The sequence below is a fragment of the Polypterus senegalus genome, chromosome 9 (genome assembly GCF_016835505.1).
Source record: "Polypterus senegalus isolate Bchr_013 chromosome 9, ASM1683550v1, whole genome shotgun sequence".
Classification (NCBI taxonomy): domain Eukaryota; kingdom Metazoa; phylum Chordata; class Cladistia; order Polypteriformes; family Polypteridae; genus Polypterus; species Polypterus senegalus.
In genome coordinates, this window is record NC_053162.1 from 179,991,819 (window position 1) to 180,013,007 (window position 21,189).

Genomic DNA, 21,189 nt, shown 5'->3' on the forward strand with positions numbered 1-21,189 from the left:
TGTTGTGTGCCACACTAAGCATGGAGATCAGAAAGAAGAGCAGAGACTTGTCTGAGGACTTGAAAAATTGTGCAAAAACATCAACAATCTCAAGGCTACAAGTCCATCTCCAGAGATCTTCATGTTCTTTTGTCCACTGTGCGCAACATAATCAAGAAGTTCACAACACATGGCACTGTAGCTAATCTCCCTGGACGTGGACGAAAGAGAAAAATTGATAAAAGACTGCAACCAAGGATAGTCCGAATGGTGGATAAACATCCCCAATCAACTTCAAAACATATTCAAGTTGTTCTGCAGACACAGGGTGCAACAGTGTCAGCTCAAACTATCTGTTGACATCTGAACGAAATGAAACGCTATGGCAGGAGAGCCAGGAGGACCCCACTAATGACACAGAAACATAAAAAAGCCAGACTGGAGTTTGCCAAAATGTACTTCAGGAAGCCAAAATCCTTCTGGGTGAACGTCTTGTGGACAGATGAGTCCAAGGTAGAGCTTCTTTGGTAAAGCTCATCATTCTACTGTTTAAAGAAAACGGAATGAGGCCTACAAAGAAAAGAACAACACAGTACCTACAGTCAAACATGGTGGAGGTTCTAAGATGTTTTGCTGCCTCTGGCACCATGTGGCTTGACTGTGTGCAAGGCATCATGAAATCTGAAGACTACCAAAAGATATTGGGGCGCAATGTAGGGTTCAGTGTCAGAAAGCTGGGTCTGCGTCAGAGGTCATGGGTGTTCCAGCAGGACAATGACCCCAAACATACCTCTAAAGGCACCTAGAAATGGTTGAAAACAGAGTGTTGGAGAGTTCTGAAGTGGCCAGCAATGAGTCCGGTTCGAAATTGAACACTTTGAGATCTCAAAATTGCTTTTGGGTGAAGGCGCCCTTCAAATATGAGAGACCTCGAGCAGTTTGCAAAAGAAGAGTGGTCGGAAATTCCAGTTGAGAGGTGTAACAAGCTTGTTGATGGTCCTAGGAAGCGCTTGATTTCAGTTATTTTTTTCAAAGGGCGTGCAACCAAATATTAAGTGGAGGGTGCCAATAATTTTGTCCAGTCCGGTTTTTGAGGTTTGTGAGAAATGATGTCAGATTTGTCTTTTTTTTCTCTGTTTTTTGTGTTGTTCCAATGCACATAAAGGAAATAAACGTGTATACCAAAATATCTGTAATTGCAACAATTTTCTGGGAAAATTCCAGGGGTGCCGATAATTTCGGCCATGACTGACTGACATGTATGACTGACAACGCTATCATGCAGTGTGATTTGTAAAAATCACAACAGTGTATGCCTGGTATTAAATGTGCACTTTATTGACTGTAATGAAAAGTTAACAGACTTCACCCTCCTAGACTTACCAATGTAAGAGTGTAGAACGAATGTCTGCAAATACCACAGAATTATTTTTTTTATTTGTTGAATTAGAACCTCATAAATGTGTTACAAAGTAAAAAAAAAAATCACACTGACGAATGAAAGAAGAGACATAACAGAGCACGAGGATCACATTTTACTTTACAGGAACTACTCCACATAGGAAAGGGCAGAGCAGACCCTTTTTATCCTCCTTTAATGTGAGCCTCCTATAATATGTGCTCTGCAACTCTGTGATGGCCAGTGTGTTGTGCTTGGCTGATAACATCACTCATCACAAGAGAGGCCCACCAAAACAACAAACTGGCTAAGGCGGCAGGCGCAGTGATGGGACGCAGTAGTGGAGGAGACAATGAAGTGAAACCTGATGGCCATTCCGAACAATGCTACACACCTTCCCTCTGACACACCAACACTGAGGACTTCCAGCCAACAAATCATTCTTAAGTGTCAAGAAACGCGACTGGGACTCAGCAATACGTCTTTATAATCCCTCACTATGCTGACACTCTTATTAGACACGTCACAAATTTTCTTGTTTGTTGTGATTCTTCTGTGTTGTCAGCGCCAAGTAGGATTATCTGGCATACTTGGATGGGAGGACGAGATAAGGGGGCAGTGGAGGAAAGCTCCTAATTTTGTATATTTTTATCCCCCATCTGCTAGATGGCAGCATCCCAGGACCACAGTAACCATGTAAAACCCAGCAGGTCATGATGGGAGTTGTAGTGCAGTGAGTCACTATGGGAGCTGCTAGGGGGTGCTGCAGGGAATCATGATCCCTACTTTTCAGGACTTGTGCCTGACCCAGAAGGGCTTAATTCGGGTTATGTCCTGGCACTGGAACTACTAACGGGTCCAACATAAAAGGAAGCCATTCAGCCTCCTCTGGTTAGTCAGAGTTGGGAGGAATGAAGACAACACTTGCTGGTGGGAGGTGGAAGAAGAGAGAAGAGACAGAATGTGCTCGTCTTAATCGGCACATTTAGAAGACAAAGGACGGTGGTGGAGAGGTGAGAACGGTTTTAAGGTGGGCCGGATCTACGAGTTCTTTCGTAGACTCTGGTAATTCTAGTGTTAATCCCCTCTGTTGTCAATTCTCCATCATTGAATTAATGGACAGATATTGTTGGCTGTCATTTATACTTGAGAAGCTATGAGGAGGATGAAAAGTTGGAAACCAGTTGGCCCGGACGACATACTAGTGGAGGCATGGAGGTGTTTAGGTAAGATGGCATTAGAGTTTCTTACTAGATTGTTTAACAGAATCTTGGAAAGCGAAAAAGATGCAATCTGTAAGCAAGCAGCAATGTGGTTTGACGCCAGAAAAGAGTCCTACAGATGTGATGTTTACTTTAAGAGTGTTAATGGAGAAGTACAGAGAAGGTCAGAAGGAATTGCATTACATGTTTGTGGACTTTTAGAAAGCGTATGACAGGTGCCAAGAGAGGAGCTATGGCACTCTATGAGGAAGTCGGGAGTAGTAGAAAAGCACGTGAGGGTGGTGCAGGATATGTATGAGGGCAGCGTGACTGCAGTGAGGTGTGCAGTAGGAATGACATCCTGGTTCAAGATGACAGTGGGATTACATCAAGGATCAGCTCTGAGCCCTGTCCTGCTTGCAATGGTGATGGACAGGTTGTCAGATGAGGTCAGACAGGAGTCTCCATTGATGTTCGCCAGATGACACTGTGATCTCTAGTGAGAGCAGACAGCAGGTTGAGACAAACCTGGAGAGGTGGAGGTGAATGAGAGTCTGTAGGAGTAAGACGGGAGTACGTGTGTGTGAGTGAAAGGGAAGGTGCAAGGAGCAGAGGTAGACAAACTTAAATACTTGGGTTCAGCAGTCCAAAGCAACGGAGAGTGCGGCAGAGAGGTGAAGAAGAAACTGCAGGCAGGGTGGACTGGGTGGAGAAGAGTGACAGGAATAATTTGTGATAGAGGAGTACCTCCAAGAGTGAACGGGAAGGTCTGTAAGGCTGTAGTGAGATCAGGTATGTTGTATAGTTTGGAGACGGTGGCACTGATGAAACGACAGCTGGAAGGTCTGTAAAAGGGTAGTGGGACCAGCAACGTTGTATGGTTTGGAGAGGGTGGCACTGACGAAAAGACAGGAGGCAGAGCTGGAAGTGGCAGAGTTGAAAATGCTACAGTTTTCACTTGGAGTAATGAGGGTAGACAGGATAAGGAGTGAGGATATTAGAGGGTCAGACACAGGGACAACAGTTTGGTGACCACGTGAGACAGGTTACATTGAGATGGTTTGGGCACATGCTGAGGCGAGATGAGGGGTACATCGAGAAAAGAACGTTGAGGATGGAACCACCAGGTAAGAGGAAAAGAGGAAAGCCAAAGAGAAGGTTTATGGATGTGATAAGTGTGGACATGAAGGCAGTCGGTGTGGCGGAAAAGACAGGGAGGGATGATCTGCTGTGGCAACCCCTAAATGGGAGCAGCCGAAAGAACAAGAAGAGTTTCTGCCTTGTTCTCCGTGTGTTTCGACATATCTGCATTTACAGGTGGACCAGTTCTGTATTTAGAAATTAGTAAAATGTGTACTTGTATTTTAACTGAGAATTGTCCACAATCCTGTGCTGTTGCACTTGGTGAAGAGTGCAATACAGAAAATGAGATGCATTGTATTATCAGTGCTCTGATATGGAAGTTCTGTGGGTTGATCTGAGTAAGTTTCACTATTTCTGCCCTATCACGTTAAGGTAAAGGCTTCTCTGGCTAGGAAGCAAAGTGAAAAGTAATCAGCCCTGCAGCTCTGCCTTGAATACGACTTCTCAGACAAAAATGTGATGCCCCGAAAATGTAGCTAGGCAGTACTGAAAACAAGCACGAAAAAAAGAGCAGTGGGCCGCTGCCCAGAAACGGACTACGTGACCTTTGAAAGACAGGTCCGGCACCTGCTCAACTTCCACTGCTATCCAAGTTCTTCTCTGGGTATTGAAGACAGGCTGCCGTCCACTCCCATATGTTCCTGCTGCCTGATTGATCCGTCTTGACTGCATGCATGCTACCACAGCTGTCCAAAGCTTCTTATGGTTTTCTTTCTTCCTGGAAGGCAGATCCTCCTCAGCACAGGTTGGTTGGTCGGTTGGGTCATTCACTCCCTCCTTTGTCTGCCTGAGTAAATCGGACGCCACAGGCAGCCTGCATTAGCCCCCTGCTGCCAGCCTCTGCGTGAGTGCTTTTGTTTATGAGGCTGACATAATCCACAGCATCCATTTATATTTCTAACCAATAATCCAGCAGACCCATCTACAAAGCAAGTCGGGGACAAAGTCATATATCCTGCGCGGTGACTGCGGTTATTGGAGTGGGCATATGCCAACCCCTCCTCTTCATCATTAGATTGGAAGTACACAAAATAAGAGGCAACCTGACTTCCTAAAATTAATTTTTTTTGTGGGGAACTCTGATCAGACATGGAAAACCATGGGAGAAAAAAAAAATAATAAAAAACGATTACTTATTAACAGTGTTGATTATTGGTTTGTTTGTCTGCCCAATCGCGAGCCCTTTTGGGTGGGCGGTGGAGGAAACGAGTTTGATAAATTTATAAGCCATAAAAACAAGTGTGCCCCCCATTTGTCTTCTGTTATTCTCCCTTCTCGCTGACCACAAAGTCACTCCAGATGTGGCCAATCACTTCAGTCCTGAAAACCGAATGCACACATCAACAAGTAAACCTGACATGAGCGCAAAGCTTCTGCAGGCTTCTCTTCACCTTATGGCAACACTTTAGTTTGGGTGCTGCAAAAATATATCTATTACTTAAATACCGTTACGTACCAACACCTTGACAAAGGCTTCTTTTGGCCTGAGGCAGTGTTCACATTGCCAGGCTGAAGTGACTCAAATCTGATTTTTTCGCCATAATGTGACACACATTTGATGTTTGTTGGTCTGTGTGGACACAGTAATCCCATCTTTTGAAATCAGATTTAAACTACCAGTCAAAATTTTCAGAACACTTCAGCTATTTTTAGTATTTATAGAAATGCACAGTTTAGTGTCTTAATGTTTCATTAAGGGCGGCACGGTGGTGCAGTGGTGGCGCTGCTGCCTCGCAGTTAGGAGACCTAGGTTCACTTCCTGGGTCCTCCCTGCGTGGAGTTTGCATGTTCTCCCCGTATCTGCGTGGGTTTCCTCCCACAGTCGAAAGACATGCAGGTTAGGTGCATTGGTGATCCTAAATTGTTCCTAGAGTGTGTTTGGTGTGTGTGTGTGCCCTGAGGTGGGCTGGCGCCCTACCCGGGGTTTGTTTCCTGCCTTGTGCCCTGTGTTGGCTGGAATTGGCTCGAGCAGACCCCCGCGACCTTGTAGTTAGGATATAGCGGGTTGGATGATGGAAAAATGATTCATGAAATCAAGGCATAGAACAAATAAAAACAAAGAAGTCAAGGAAGTGTAGAAAATTGCATTCTAATTTTTGATCAATCAAAGTAGCCTGCACCTTTTGCTAATATAACAGCCAAACAGTGGTATACCTTTTGATTCAGAATGCCAGTCACTCTGTGCGGGTCACCTACTCTGCCTTCATCAAAAGAACCCCAGACCACCACGCCATCCTCCTCCTCCATGTTTGACAATTGGTGTCACACGCTGAACCATCGGGGTACATACACCCTGAGTGATGTCCTTTAAGGAATGGCTTTCTTACTGCCACTCGCCCCGTCAAACCTGCAGCACAAAGTCTCCTTTAAGCTTTTGGGCTGTGAGGTGCCTGCGATCACGCAAGCTGGTGACCCTCAGTGCCCGCAAGGTCCCCCTGCTCAAGAAGGCACATGTACAGGCCCAGAGGTTCGCTGGCAAACTTAAGACAGGCCACATGGGGACACAGCCAATCTGTGGAAGCCAGAATTCTGGCTGGGTTGTAGGGTAGCAAATACAGGTTGACATTCAAAAATCCAGGCCATCGATAATCCGGTTCCTTCAGATTTACGGCATGGATTTCAAAGCGCGTTTTCAAATTTACTGTGTTGGCACGCCACTGTTTTCTGGAGGCACCGTTTATGTTTTGATGGCGCTGTAGTCGATAATCAGTTGTTGGGTCTTGCTGGCACCTGCAAACAGGCATTCCTGCTCATTCCTTCTCATTTTATCATTTATTTGCTGCTGTAAAGCTCCCATTATGGATTCAGCAAAGAAAAGAGGTGGCGTAAAACATAAACATTGTGCGCTGTCAATGGGAGAGAAGGTGGACGTGCTAAAAAAACTTGATAGCGGCGTGTCAGTGCGAACCATTTGCTTTTCATTTAGTGTTTAACTTTCTTTCTTTCTTTAAAAGACTGTACAGGTAGTCTTTTTCTATTCAAGGATTCAAGAGTATTGATTGTCATTTTATCCATATACAGAAGTATAACATACAGTTAAACGAAACAACGTTCCTCCAGGACCATGGTGCTACATAAAACACAGGACAATGAAAAATCCACGACACATAACAAAGATGCATAATATACTAGCTGAAGCCCGGCATAGCATATGGCAGTGTAAGAAAAGGAACAGAAAATGATGACAAAGGAATTCAGTATAACAAAGGCTTAGGAAACCACCGTCGCAGTATAATGAAAACAGCAAGGAGCGAAACCAATGCCAATTGTCGAGAGAGAGTACCTTCCTGTAGCAGGCTACGGAAAACAGACATATATAGATAGATGCCGCATTCACTGTGTTGCCCAGTCGACACGATAAGTCAGCACGTCAGCCCTATCACGAGTGGCAAAAGTGCCATTTAAACTAATGCAGGTAGACGTGGAAACCGGGTTTTCTGATGAAAAAACAATAACGTTTTAAACAGTATCGTTTACATACAACAGATTTTGGTGAATCATTTACATGCAATTATTTATATCCATGTATGCACTAAATGTGTGCGTATCCCATGGTCTTAGAGTTGGTGGCCGGGGCTCTCTGTCTTGCGTGCCCTTAGTTAGAGTTGGAGGGCGGGGCTCTGTGAGTTGGCGATCGTGGCTCTCTGTCTTGCGTGCGGTGTAACGTCAACGTGGCTCAGAGGTGCATGTGGACTTCTGCACAGACGAAAGCGACTGAGGCTGTTTGGTGAGTTGTTGCGTGCCTCGAGAGCGACGCTGGACTCAGGAGGACGGTTACAGTTGGCGTGCGTGGCTCTGTCAAGTGTATCCCATGACGCGGTAGGATGGTTAGAGTTGGCGGGTGGGGCTCTGTCTTGCTTGTGCTCAGTGTCTTGCGTGCCCTTAGTGAATTATATATATATATATATATATATATGTGTATGAGGTGCATGTGAGTCAAATGTGCAACACTGCAGAACAGAACATATATATCAGATATCAGTCTGGTCCATGAGTGTTCAGGAGTCTGACTGCCTGGGGCAAGAAACTGTTACACATTCTGGTGGTGAAGGCCTGAATGCTTCCATAACTTGTTTCTCAATGGCAGGAGTGTAAACAGTGAATGTGAAGGGTGTGTTGGATCATTCACAATGCTGGTGGGCTTTGCGGATGCAGCGTGTGGTGTAAATGTCCATGATGGAGGGAAGAGAGATATCGATGATCTTCTCAGATGTCTTCACTATCTGTCGTAGGGCTTTGCGATCCCGAACCGTGCAATTTCCAAACCAGACAGTGATGCAGTCGCTCAGGATGCTCTCTATGGTTCATCTGTAGAATGTTCATAGAATAGCTGGCGGAAGATGGGCTTTAAATATTATATATACAGCATATATAACCATCCAAAATCTGGTATTTTTGAAAATCCGGCACTCCTCAGGTCCAGAGGTTGCCAGATTTTTGAATGTCAACCCGTAGTTATAAATTGATTTGTATTTTATTCAGTGAAATAACTTTTATGTGATGTGTTTTTTCTGAGTTTTTGGTCGATTTTCTGTCTCTCTCTATTAAAATGAAACTACCATCACAATGAGAGACTGTTCATTTCTTATTAAGTGAGTAAACTTACAAATTCAGCAGGGGATGAAATCCTTCTTTCCCCCACTGTATACACACACATATACTATGGTGTGAACACACACCACAATGACTAAAAAGGAAGACAAAAACTCCTGACTAGGCCATCCCAGTCACAATTAGGCGCTATGCAGACATATTGCTGTTGGTATAAAGGAGCCCCAGTCGCGTTTCCTGACACGTTTCTGCTGAATGATTCATTGGCTGGAAGTCCTCAGTGTTTTTGTGTCAGAGAGAGGATGTGCAGCATTGTTCAGAATGGCACACAGTTTTCTTTGAATTCTCTCCTTTGCCAAGACTTCCAAGGGGCCTGAAGTGCATCCCGCAACTGAGCCTGCCCTTTTAATTAGCTTGTTGATTGGGTGGGCCACTCTTGAAGTGATGTTACCCGCCCACCTCGCCACACTGGCCATCACGGAGTTGTAGAAGATGTGAAGGATGCCACTACCAACGGTAAAGAAATGCTCTGCCATTTCTTGTGTAGTTTCTCTGTATTACAGGACCAGTCCAACTGATCATTGATGTGAACCCCGAAGTACTTGGACAAGTGAACCAGCTCTACATCCACTCGTTAAATAGTGAGCAGACTTGGAGGCCCTTTGGTACAGCAAAAGTCAATATGCAGTTCCTTGGTTTTGCTGTTTATTTCTTTGTATGTGAGCAAACTTACAAATTCAGCAGGGGATCAAATACTTCTTTCCCCCACTGTATACTTATCTATCTATCTATCTATGTATGTATTTATTTAAAGAACTTCTGCAAAAAGCCAACTTTCACCCTGAGACTAATAAAAGAGACCAAAACTGTACACACTACTCCAGGTGAGGCCTCACTAGTACATTAAAATGCTTAAGCATAACCTCCCTGGACTTGAACTCCACACACCTTAATGTATAACCTAACATGGTTGCCGTGAAGATACCATAGTATATAAAACAAACATGGACTGATGAACTAAAATAGAAAAGAAAATGCCAGTTGGCATATGGCTGGAGCTGAAGCAGATACCAGATGCCAAACGGGCCAGTGGCTGGAAGGAACCAACAAGACACAGTGGGACAACACCAGCAGCAATAATTTATTTCTTGTATGGCCCAAATTCACACAAGCAATGCCTCAATGGGATTTCTGATAGCAACTCCACTGCCACACAAACAGGACCCCCCACAATCTCAGCGAGCCAGGAGAATGTGTTCCTGCAGAAGGCCGGCTCCTCTTTCCACGAAGGAAAATTAACTTCTGCCCAAACTAAAAGCCTAACACAAGCGGTGCTCTCCTTAATGACACTTTCCCCCACTGAATGTGGACTCCATCTTTTGTTCACTTAGTGAACATTAGTGTTGTATCACTGAATGTTTAACATGGGCTTTAGTTATCGATTTCTGTCATCACAATCTTGTCATAACTATATATGAGATTTATACAAACTGGCTAAATCTGCAGTTATCTGATCAAAAATCAGTGGAGCATTTTAATCCAAAAATGTCAACTGGAGAACGAAATGTCCATACATCTGTTAATAGAGAAAGATTAAAAGGAGAGAAAAAATAAACTGGCCCTGAACTTCAATAACTGCAGCTCAGAAGAACCGAGAGGTTGTGCCACAGTTACCTGCCGCCCAGTGAATCTGCATCATGGATTGCACGCAGAGCATTTGCAGTATACACAAGGAGCCTGACACAAAAAATGACTGAGAGGGGGACACACACCCCCTTCCTACAGAGCACTGCAAAACCTAAGAATTAAAAAGTTAACAAAAGCCATGCACTGGTGAGAAGGAACCCAGGGTGGTGTTCATTGCGGCTAACGACTTGTTCATTATGACTGATGATGGATAAAGACTTTGCATGCTGAGATGAAATCAAGATTTATGTGTGCTGCTTCCATTCCCAACTTGTGGGAAGAACATCATCATTTAATTCTCTCTCTGTGGCCAGCGATGGGCATCCAGAGAGTGGGTTATCAAACGGTGCAGTCAGCTGGCAAAATCCAAAATGTGCCACTGGCACATCTGGAGCACATTGCCATAGCACAGGGGAGAACAATGGCTGCTGGAAGAGGGCCAAATTCCTCCAAGTCTGCCCCTGTGGGTCTTTCCTACTTCATCAAACGTCAGTCAGATTCTTACGTGATGATGGGCGCCGCTCCTCTGACTGGCGTAAAAGTTCTTTTTACATTTGAAGGACTCTGAAAACTCCACCTTTCCCCTCTCCCACTCCAGATCTTCTTGTTCTCCATGGACTTCGATTACACGTCGCTCTGCAGTGCTGATCATAACTGCTGTGCCCTCAATAAGCACAATATCTACACTGGAATGATTTCTATTTACACATTAATGCTCGACATTTTGCTTTGCAGATTCCAGTATTTCCTGTCCTTTACCATGTATTATATCTTTTTTTATTTTGATTTGATACACTTTATTAATCCCTGAGGGGAAGATAGATAGATAGATAGACAGATAGAGAAAGGCACTATATGATAGATAGATAGATAGATAGATAGATAGATAGATAGATAGATAGATAGATAGATAGATAGATAGATAGATAGATAGCAACAACAGTACTTATTTCTATAGCACGTTTTCATACAAATGATGTTGCTCAAAGTGCTACACAGGATAAAGAAAGAGAAAAACGACAACGTATAAAAATAAAATTAGACAATACTAATTAACAAAGAATAAAAGTAAGGTCCGATGACCAGGGAGGACAGAAAAAACAAACAAACAAACAAAAAAAACTCCAGACGGCTGGAGGAAAAAAAAAAAACAAAATCTGCAGGGGTTCCAAGGCCACAAGAACAGCCAGCCCACACTAGGCATTCTACCTAACATAAATGATCTTACGTGGAAGAATTAAAACGATGAGGGTCATGTGGACCTCTGGCCTTCAATCCATCAATGTGGATAGATAGATAGATAGATAGATAGATAGATAGATAGATAGATAGATAGATAGATAGATAGATAGATAGATAGATAGATAGATAGATAGATAGATAGATAGATAGATAGATAGATAGATAGATAGATAGATAGATAGATAGATAGATAGATAGATAGATAGATAGATAGATAGATAGATACTTTATTAATCCCAAGGGGAAATTCACAAATAGTCTTTTTTGCAAGACCTTTGGAGTTTTTTTTTTTTTGTATGGTCTTTCCCTTTTGTGTTGTCTTGTGACAAACTCTCATATTTTGTAAATCCACTATTGATTGTGATCTCTGCAAAGGTGCTTTATAAAATAATGACTGATTGACATAAGGGTATAATTTGAAATGAACCCGACATACACAATAAGACATGCAAGTCGCGATTTTGATCAGCAGCTCCTACAGTTGTGGCCAAAGGTTTTGAGAATGACACAAGTGTTGGTTTTCACAAAGTTTGCTGCTGCTCAGTGATTTTAGATCTTTTTTGTCAGATGTTTCTATGGTAGACTGAAGTAGAATTACAAGCAGTTCAGAAGTTTCAAAGGCTTTTTATTGACAATGACATGAAGTTTATGGAAATGAATAAAGAATGGGACCAAAACATCCTCAGGGAGCAACTTCTCCCAACCATCCAAGAACAGTTTGGCGACCAACAATACCTTTTCCAGCATGAAGGAGCACCGGGCCATAAGGAAAAAGTGACAACTAAGTGGCTCGTGGAACAAAACATCAAAGTGTTGGGTCCAGGGCCAGGAAACTCCCCAGACCTTTAATCCCATTGAGAACTTGTGGTCAGGAGGCGGGTGGACAAACAAAAACCCACCAATTCTGATTATGCAAGAATGGGCTGCCATCAGTCAGGATTGGGCCTAGAAGTTGATTGACAGCCTGCCAGGGCGAATTGTAGAGGTCTTGAAAAAGAAAGAAGGGCCAACACTGCAAATATTGCCATTGTCGATAAAAGCAATGTGGCTAAAGAACTCGGCACTGAGGAAGTGAATGAGATGTCGTTTGTAACTCATCAAAACACAAGTGATGTGAGAACTCAATCTCCATATTATTGTACGGTAAATTAGACCGGGAGATGTAGAAAGCAACCGAAACGGCAGGCATAAGTCGAATCCGGATACCAAAAGCAGAGGGCAAACCAAAGATCTGAGTCGATCTGATCTGAGCCTAGGGCCTACTTGAATTAAAGACTAACAAACAAAGAAGACATAGCAGCGCTAGAGAAAGTTCAGAAGAGACTGAGTAGGCCGATTCTGGGAGTAAGAGGTATGAAGCTACTAGGAGGGACTGGAGGAGTTGAACCTTCTTCAGTTTAAGCGAACTGAGATTAAGAGGGGGACACGACTGAAGTGTTTAAAATTGTAAATGGAATCAGTGTTTAGGGCAGATGTCACACAAGGGTCAGAAAGTTTTTCTTGGAAAGAACTCTGGACACATAGAATAAATTACCTGACAGTGTTAGTGGAGAGTAGGACTTTTGGGACGTGCAGATTTCAATCTTGAGAAAGGGTGGGCAGCGTCAGTCCTGGAGGGCCGCAGTGGCTGCAGGTTTTTATTCCAACCCAATTGCTTAATTAGAAATCAATCCTTGCCAATCTCTGAGCTTTTATGGCTTATTAGTCTGCAATGTTAGGTTCTTATAATCATAGATTATTTTTCCGTTCCATGGATATCATCCAAATTATTTTGAAACCTAAAATGGATCATTTTCAGTCTGTCACATTTTTCTCTTATATGCTTTCATACATCCATCCATTTTCCAACCCGCTGAATCCGAACACAGGGTCACGGGGGTCTGCTGGAGCCAATCCCAGCCAACACAGGGCACAAGGCAGGAACCAATCCCGGGCAAGGTGCCAACCCACCGCAGGACACACACAATCACACCAAGCACAAACTAGAGCCAATTTAGGATCGCCAATCCACCTAACCTGTATGTCTTTGGACTGTGGGAGGAAACCGGAGCTCCCGGAGGAAACCCACACAGACACGGGGAGAACATGCAAACTCCACGCAGGGAGGACCCGGGAAGCAAACCTGGGTCTCCTAACTGCGAGGCGGCAGCGCTACCACTGCGCCACCGTGCCGCCCTACTTTAAATCCATCGCCATAATTAATTAAGCAGAATGAATTTATTTGCAGGTTTTCTTATTAGATATGTAGAAATTATATCCTATTGGGATATGACTTCATCTTTATTTAAAGTAGAAGGAAAAATAAAGTATAATATGTGGAAAAACTGAATTACTATACTTTGCATCTGCATAAGTAACAATGCTCTAATCCTAACACTACTATTATAATTTTAAAACACTAAACGATGGCAGTAGTTATCAGTATAATGATAAGAGGTTAGGAGCAGGCGCTGATAGAGCACATTGCCGCAACCACCACAAGACAAACCAACTCAGGCTCCAGATTAGGACCCGAGTGCAGCCATGCGACAGGTGACACCTCGGCACCACACTAATTCAGATGGAGTAGAACAGTGGGAGGTTTTTTATGGTGGCTGGAGTGCCAATCCTGCCACCAACCCACAAATGTTTCCCTGCAGGTTGGAGGGCCTACATGCAGGGAAATGCAGATTAACGTCATTCCCAGGACGGAGCAATTGCAGGTTAAGGGCCTTGTTCAAGGGCCCAAAAGAGCAGAGTCCCTTTTGGCATTTAAGGGATTCGAACTGGCAATCGTGCTGATCCCTTGCCTCAGAGCTACCGTGATAATCTTATAATGATAGGTTTGTGATAAATTATCTTAATTTTGTTTTTTAATTTTATTCCCTTGAAGTCAAAATTACTTGGCTATGTTTCTTAGTCGTTAAAAATTAAACCAATTTTTATCAGACCAGAGATAACAATTTGCAGGTTCCTTCTGATCTTATCCTGGAGTAGGGTACGGCAAGAAGCAAACTGGTTGAACACTAATATGTTAGAACATTAAAACAACTGTGACGAGAACAGGCCATGTAGCCCAATCCATCCGAGTCACACTGATTCTACATAATGACATCAAGTCGACTTTTGAAGGTTCCTAAAGTCCTGCTCTCTACCACACTACATGGTGAGTTCTTCAATGTGTCCATGGCTCTTTGACGGAAATAAAAACTTTCAAACACTTGTACCAAATCTATCCTTAACAATGTTGGGATTCTAAAGATCTGAAGTGGGAGTGGGGAAAGGTGAGGTTTTCAAAGTCATTCAAATTCAAAAGGAGCTTTTAAGCCAGTCTGAGAATGGGAGCGTCTGTCGAGGGAGATTTAGATTCACAAGGGTACCGAGAAAAGGTGTTGATGGTTCACGTAGGTCAAAAGATAGCCATCACTTATCTTCGACAGTAAGTGTGGAAAGCAGATAAACAAACAAAGAGAAGGTAGTAAAGGTGTAGGACGCATTTAAAGATGGAAAGTATAAAACCTCAAAAACAATCCGAGAGGAAGGGTTTATGGGAACACGTTTGAGAGAAGGAGGCAGGTGAAGAGACATCCATTAAGAGGTGGGAGGCACGCTGACAGTCATCTTCAAGGGTAGGTGGTGAGAATGAAAGGCACCACATAAATTATGACAGAGTCTTAGAAGGTCGAGAGAGAGTGAAAGAAATCGCTGCTGAAGAGACGTTCACACACACGCGATAACCAAGGGAAGGTGCCAAAAGGTACATGAAAAAGGGCAAGAGAGAACAATTTAAAAATATTTGCTTGTCTTTCACCGGTACCGTGGCTAGTTATTTTAATAAAGTAGCAAAAAAAAATCATCAATTGCAATCCAGCCTTTGTCAATTACCACCATAAAGGAAAAAAAAGACAATTAAAGAAAAACTTCCATTTTCCATGAAAACTACTTGGGGGGAAAGGGACAGATTGAAAGAAGAATCACTTTTGGGTGGAGTATTCCTTTAAGGAAGAGCACACAAAGTACTCTCCTCTAAAATGTACAACTGACACGAATACATTGCAATTTCAATAAAGAGCAAAATGTGTCACCTGAGCCTCTCTGGGAGCCCTTCCTTTTTTTCAGCGTCTTCTGTAGGATTTCCTTCATGGTGACCTTCATGCTGTCCACGGGAATCAGAGAGAAGCCCTGGGCTGCATTTCTGCATTCAAACAAAGAAATGAGAAAAATAAAGCGTTGAGATGAGAGGGGTACTTAAAGAGTACTGTAAGCCTCACTCACTTCCCACCCACCTAAACAAAAGAGTGGCATCTTCAGCTCTGTCTTTGTAAAAAAAAGGTACCACCATTCAGAGATAAATCAGACAGGTGAATAATACGTGCCAAGACTGACTCTCACTCGCTCATCTGCCAAACCTACTCATTCCAGTGTAGCACCCTGAGGGCCGAAGCCTTTCTACTAAGCCTACTAAACTGCAAGTTTGAAAGCTTCAGCCAGAGTTTTCTCTCTGAAACAGGTCCCCGAGTCTAAATAAAATAAAAGTGGAGTTTACATTTTAAATTATCACTGCAAACAAATCCAACAAGCAACTAGGCGAACATCAGCTCTGGCTTCTGTTTTGACTACAATGGACTTTCCTTAATTCAGAACCAAAAACAGAAATGAAACTCTGCTAAAACTGTAAAACAAATGGACTGTAAATCAGGACAGGCGAGAGGAGGCAGTGAGACTGGTGTTAGTCTGCTTAAGCAGATAAATCATTTTAAACAACATAGAAAATAGCTGTGGACCACCAGTCAGGATTTCTAATAATTTAATTAATTTCACCAAATGTATTACAGCTTACAGATTCAAAGTAGAAATGATATATTTAATTCTCAGAGCTAACCTGCCATACCTTACAAAAGTGGGCAGTTAATCAAGAAAGGCCTGAAATAACCCTTAATGGTGTGTTCATACTGACGTAGGTAGGCAGATAGGAAGGTAGACTGGCATGAAAGAGAGACTGACAGACAGAGAGAGATAGATGGATGAAAAGCACTATATGATGATAGATAGATAGATAGATAGATAGATAGATAGATAGATATGAAAGGCACTATATGACAGATAGATATGAAAGGCACTATATAAAAGACACAGACAAGACAGATAGATATGAAAGGCACTATATGATAGATAGATAGATAGATAGATAGATAGATAGATAGATATGAAAGGAACTATATGATAGATTGATAGATAGATAGATAGATAGATAGATAGATAGATAGATATGAAAGGAACTATATGATAGATTGATAGATAGATAGATATGAAAGGCACTATATAATGGACAGCGATATGAAATGCACTATATAATAGTGCCCTTCACATCTATCTGTCTATCTATCTAACAGCATAGTTTTTTTTTTTAAGTAAACTTTATTGTGTTCAATTATATAAAACGCCAACAGACAGATAGATACAAAAGGCACTATATATCAGGACCTACTGAATGACCCACCTTTATTTGTTCCCAGGAGAAGTTTGGCAGATGAAGCTTCAATCAAAATTCAATTACATTTTTACCTTTCAATGCCATGAGAAGAACTCTGATTCAGTCAGGGTGGCATAATAAATCAACAAGTGTGCTCTGAGGCACAAGGTTTCCAGTTCACTCCTCACCACTGCTAACCACACTGGAGTTTTTCCTCAGGGTTTCTTCCACAAGGTTTCAGGTAACGAGAGTAAGGACTGCACCAAGTCAGTTGATTTGTGTTTCTATTAAGTAAACTGAAGTTCTGTATTTTAACGCTGATCACGGTGCTGGTAGAGGTGAGTAAGATTTTCATTGTACCCTGTACATGTGTCAATGCAAACGCCATGAGTGACCCTGACTTTGTCATTTCACCTGCCTGGGCTCCAACACAGCTGTAGGTGAACAGTTTTACTATGAATCTGGACGTGTAACGCGTTTTGAGATTGTGTTTCCAATTTAAAATGTCATTTTAAACAAACATGGTTTCTATTAAAGTAGTTGCAGTCACTTTAAAAAAAGAAAACCCAAGCTTCATCTGGCACAGGGTGCCTTGAGTCTGTGCAGGGAACAATGAAATCTGAAGACTATGAAGACATTCTGGAGCAAAATGTCCTACCCAGTGTCGGAAAGCTCTGCGTCAGTCGCAGGGCATGTGACCCTCCAACAGGATAAGGAGCCAAAAATGCAAAACTGCGAGTACCCAAGAATAGCTAAGAACAAAACATTGGGACTATTCTGAAGTGGCTTTCTGATTTGAACATCTATGGAAAGAACTGAAAGGTGCTGGCTGGAGAAGACCCCCTTCAAACCTGACACAGCTGGAGCAGTTTGCTCAGGATGAGCAGGCCCCAAAGACCTGTGGACAGGTTTGGTTCAGTAATGTCATGGAGACCACCAGGAATCACTAGTTTTCCGTGATTGAAAACTCAAAACGTTTGAGCACTCAAATATTAGGTGAAAGGTCCTGTCATTTTTGTCCATGCCATTTGCATTGTGTTATTATCTGAAATATTCTGTTGAATCAAAACTTAGAGCAAAGTCGGATTTTTGCCAAATACGGAATAAAGGGGTGCCAATTACTTTTGTCAGTGTCAAGTTATTTCTGGAGGGGTACCAACACATTTGTCTGTATGTCTATTCTTGTGTCTACTTTTCATACATACCATACTTGGCTGTAAAAGGCAGATACGTCAACTAAATGTCGTACAGAAGCAGAATGACGATAAAGCGCTGTCTGTCTCTTAAACGGCCTCAGCTCCACCTGTAGACAGGACTATTATGGATGTGTACGGGTAAAGTGCTCTTGAAATACAAGGAAATCCTACTAACAAATGTAAGCGGGTACAAAAATGGACAAATCCGTCAAGGTGAAACACAGCACAGGCACGGGTCACATTATTAACGCTGAAGTAAAGCGAGACATTGAGCCGTATATTTCCAATTTGATACTGTCCTGGACGTCAGATGGTTTTTTTGTTGTGTGTGCTGGCTCAGTCCATTATGAATAGAGCTAAAGGTACGCAGCAGCAAAATTGCTCTCCCTTTTTGATAGAAGATGAAGCTTCACTCAGGTCTCGATTACACTCTGTTAACACAGCAGGCCACTTAGGAGAGCTCTGGGCCGCTGAAATGTGAAGCGCTGCTGTAGTTTGCATATATAAAGACTTGAAAGGCAGCTTGACAGCTCTCGAGTCCCCACTTAAAATTAAGTTCTATATTTATTTTCTGGGAGATGCACACAAAGACAGGACAAGTGATGCGTATTTGGACCATCTAAGCAGCGGAAGCATTTTTATTTATTTATTTTTCAAGAATTCTTTTTCAAATATCTTAACAGGCAAAAATTGCCCAAGCAGCTACCAAAGACTAGATTGGATTCCCTCCTGTCTGGGGTGGGCAGATGCCTGGCAGAGCCCATTACAGTTTTTCCAGCTCAGGCTATTATTCAGCTCTCAAACAAGCTGAAGGGCATCAGCCAAGACAGATACAGACGACAACCAAAAATACGATGATACATTCCCATGCAGCACTTTGACAATCCGTCTTGGTAAGTTGACAGCTCATTATCCAATTAAAGCAGTAGGGTTGAGTCATCCTTTATAATCTAGCTCAAGTTTTTAAAACACAATCATGTACACTAGCCTCATTCTTAGTATTTAACACCCAGGGCAGCGGGGACGCTTGAAAAAGTAGGCAACCCGCTTTTGTTTCCTGCTGAAAAGGTGCTTTTAGTGAAAAAATGAGTAGCGGTTACTGCTTGTAATCCGACTAAAACTTACAAAGCCCGCTACTTTTCTCTCTTTCACACAGCAGGCTGCTTGCTTTTCAATGACAGGCACTCACACTTTCCTGAGTAGACTCCTTCAGAGTGTAGTGCGGTGGCACATCCGCCAATTTCTCTGAATTGCACAGAGAGCTTATGGCGCCTACTACTCTGTGTGTGCTGAGAGCAACAAATCCATATGCTTAGAAGACATAGATATTTAGATATTTACTTCACCGATGTCTTTATCCAAAACTCAAAGTAGGAACCTATTAGAACATTAAGCACAATTGGCGTGAGAACAGGCCATTCAGCACAAAAAGCTCATTCATCCTATTCACTTTGTAAAGGACGGCCAGCATCCTTATCTGGCCAAGACACCCACGAAGTGGAAGGATGGGGGGAAAAGGCACTACCTCCCCCAGAACGCTAGATGGCAGCCACCCTGGGTTGCAGGGATGCCCTGGATATCTACAGGGCATCATGGGACATGGATTTCTTCGGGTTCAGCCCTGTTGGACTCTGTGGGTGCCACCAGGTGGGGTGGTTCGGAAACTACGGAGCCCTACTTTGTTGGGTTCCCACCTCATCCTGAAGTGCTCCTGGGTCGACTGTTTGGAATACCGGAAGTACGTCCGGGTGCTCCATAACAGAAGCCACCTGCCTCAGCTCCAGGAGCCAAAGTCAAGAGGAGGTGGACAGAGCAGAGGAGGCTGAGAGAGAAAGAGAAAGAAGAAACGACAAAGGTTTGCTTTCTGCTTGGTCGAGGTTGCTGGATATCATGGCCGGCCTGTACACTGGTACTGTGAGTGCTGTGCAGAGTGGAGACAGACCCTCTGTGTTTTTTCCCTAGTTGATTCTGGGGTTCGCCAGCGGTCTGTTCTGCTCCTACTCTGTTCAATGCTTGTATGGACTGGGTGTTGGGCAAAGTCGTGGGGTCCAGCGGCTGTGTGGCATCTGTTGGTGATGAAAGATTCACTGATCTTGACTTTGCCGACGATTCTGTGATCTTCGTGGAGTCAATGGCGGCTCTGATTGGGGCACTCAAGAGAATGAGAGAGGAGTCTGAGGGTCTGGGCTTGCGAGTGTCCTGGATAAAAACCAAGATCCAGGCCTTTAATGACCTCTTGGGCACATCAGCAGTGTGGCGAAAGTGGCAACCTCGTCGAGAGGTTTACTGACCTCGGCAGTGACATTCATGTGTGTGGTGACTCTTCGTATGAAGTCAGTAGACAAATTGGGAGAGCATGGGGGCTTCATGAGGTCGCTGGAAAGGGGTGTGTGGCGCTCCCGATATCTCTGAAAAAGGACGAAGGTCCAAATCTTTAGAGTCCTGGTACTTCCTGTCTTGCTATATGATTGTGAGACATGGACGCTATCCAGTGACCTGATACGAGCACTGGACTCCTTTGGTACTGCGTCTCTTTGGAGAATCCTTGAGCAATACAAAGTCAAACCAACAGTACCCATGGAGTCTCCAGTGAGGCACATGACCTGCATTGTAAGGGAGCGTCAGTTACGGCACTATGGCCATATGGCGCGTTTCCCAGAAGGTGTACCAGCTCGTAGGATCCTCTTTGTTGGGGACCTGAGTGGCTGGACCAGGCGAAGGGGTCGCCTACATAACACCTGGCCGCGGCAGATAGAAGGTCATTTCCAGAGGGTGGGACTTGACCACGTGTCTGCCTGGGGGGTTGTGTTTGTCACGTGGTGGGTGCTGCAATGCACTGTACCAGTGTATGCTCCCCAACTTGACTTGACTTGGTTGTACTTGTGGCGGTGAGGCTCGAGCTTCTCACCAAATAAAGCTCTTTGTGCTTATCTGAACTTGTGTCCAAGCCTGTGTGTCAGGTGTTGGGGAGCTGGAGTGCCCACTGGTGGCAACAACTTAACAAATTTTGTGATGTCACAGATTACAACCTTATAAATAGGGTGGCACTTGCTTCTCATGCTTTTCTTTAGTGGGTACACTTACAGAAGAATCTCTAAAGAATTTAGCGTTATAACAGCACGGGCTGTCCATAACTAAAGACCAAGTAAGGAGACAATTAAGGAAGCTACATACAGGAAAAGCTGCAAGAACTGATGGAGTTGGTCCTTAAATTCTTATGGCCTGTGCTGACCAACTGTGTGGTGTCCTCTGTCGCCTGTTCAATCTGTCCCTGTCCCTAAGGCTGCAGAAAGTGAAGCGGCTGTGGAAGACCTCCTGTATCACTCCTGTTCTAAAGAA

The 21,189-nt window shown here is 43.4% G+C and overlaps 1 protein-coding gene across 3 annotated transcripts in view; it reads right to left on the reverse strand.

The window, feature by feature from the left end:
- Positions 1 to 21,189, reverse strand: part of mapkap1 (MAPK associated protein 1) — a 453,244-nt gene that overhangs the window by 185,623 nt on the left and 246,432 nt on the right. For all 3 annotated transcript variants that reach the window (XM_039764445.1, XM_039764443.1, XM_039764446.1), the window contains one exon: positions 15,267 to 15,376. In XM_039764445.1, the coding sequence (XP_039620379.1) occupies positions 15,267 to 15,376 (110 nt within the window). The remainder of the gene's footprint in view (positions 1 to 15,266; positions 15,377 to 21,189) is intronic.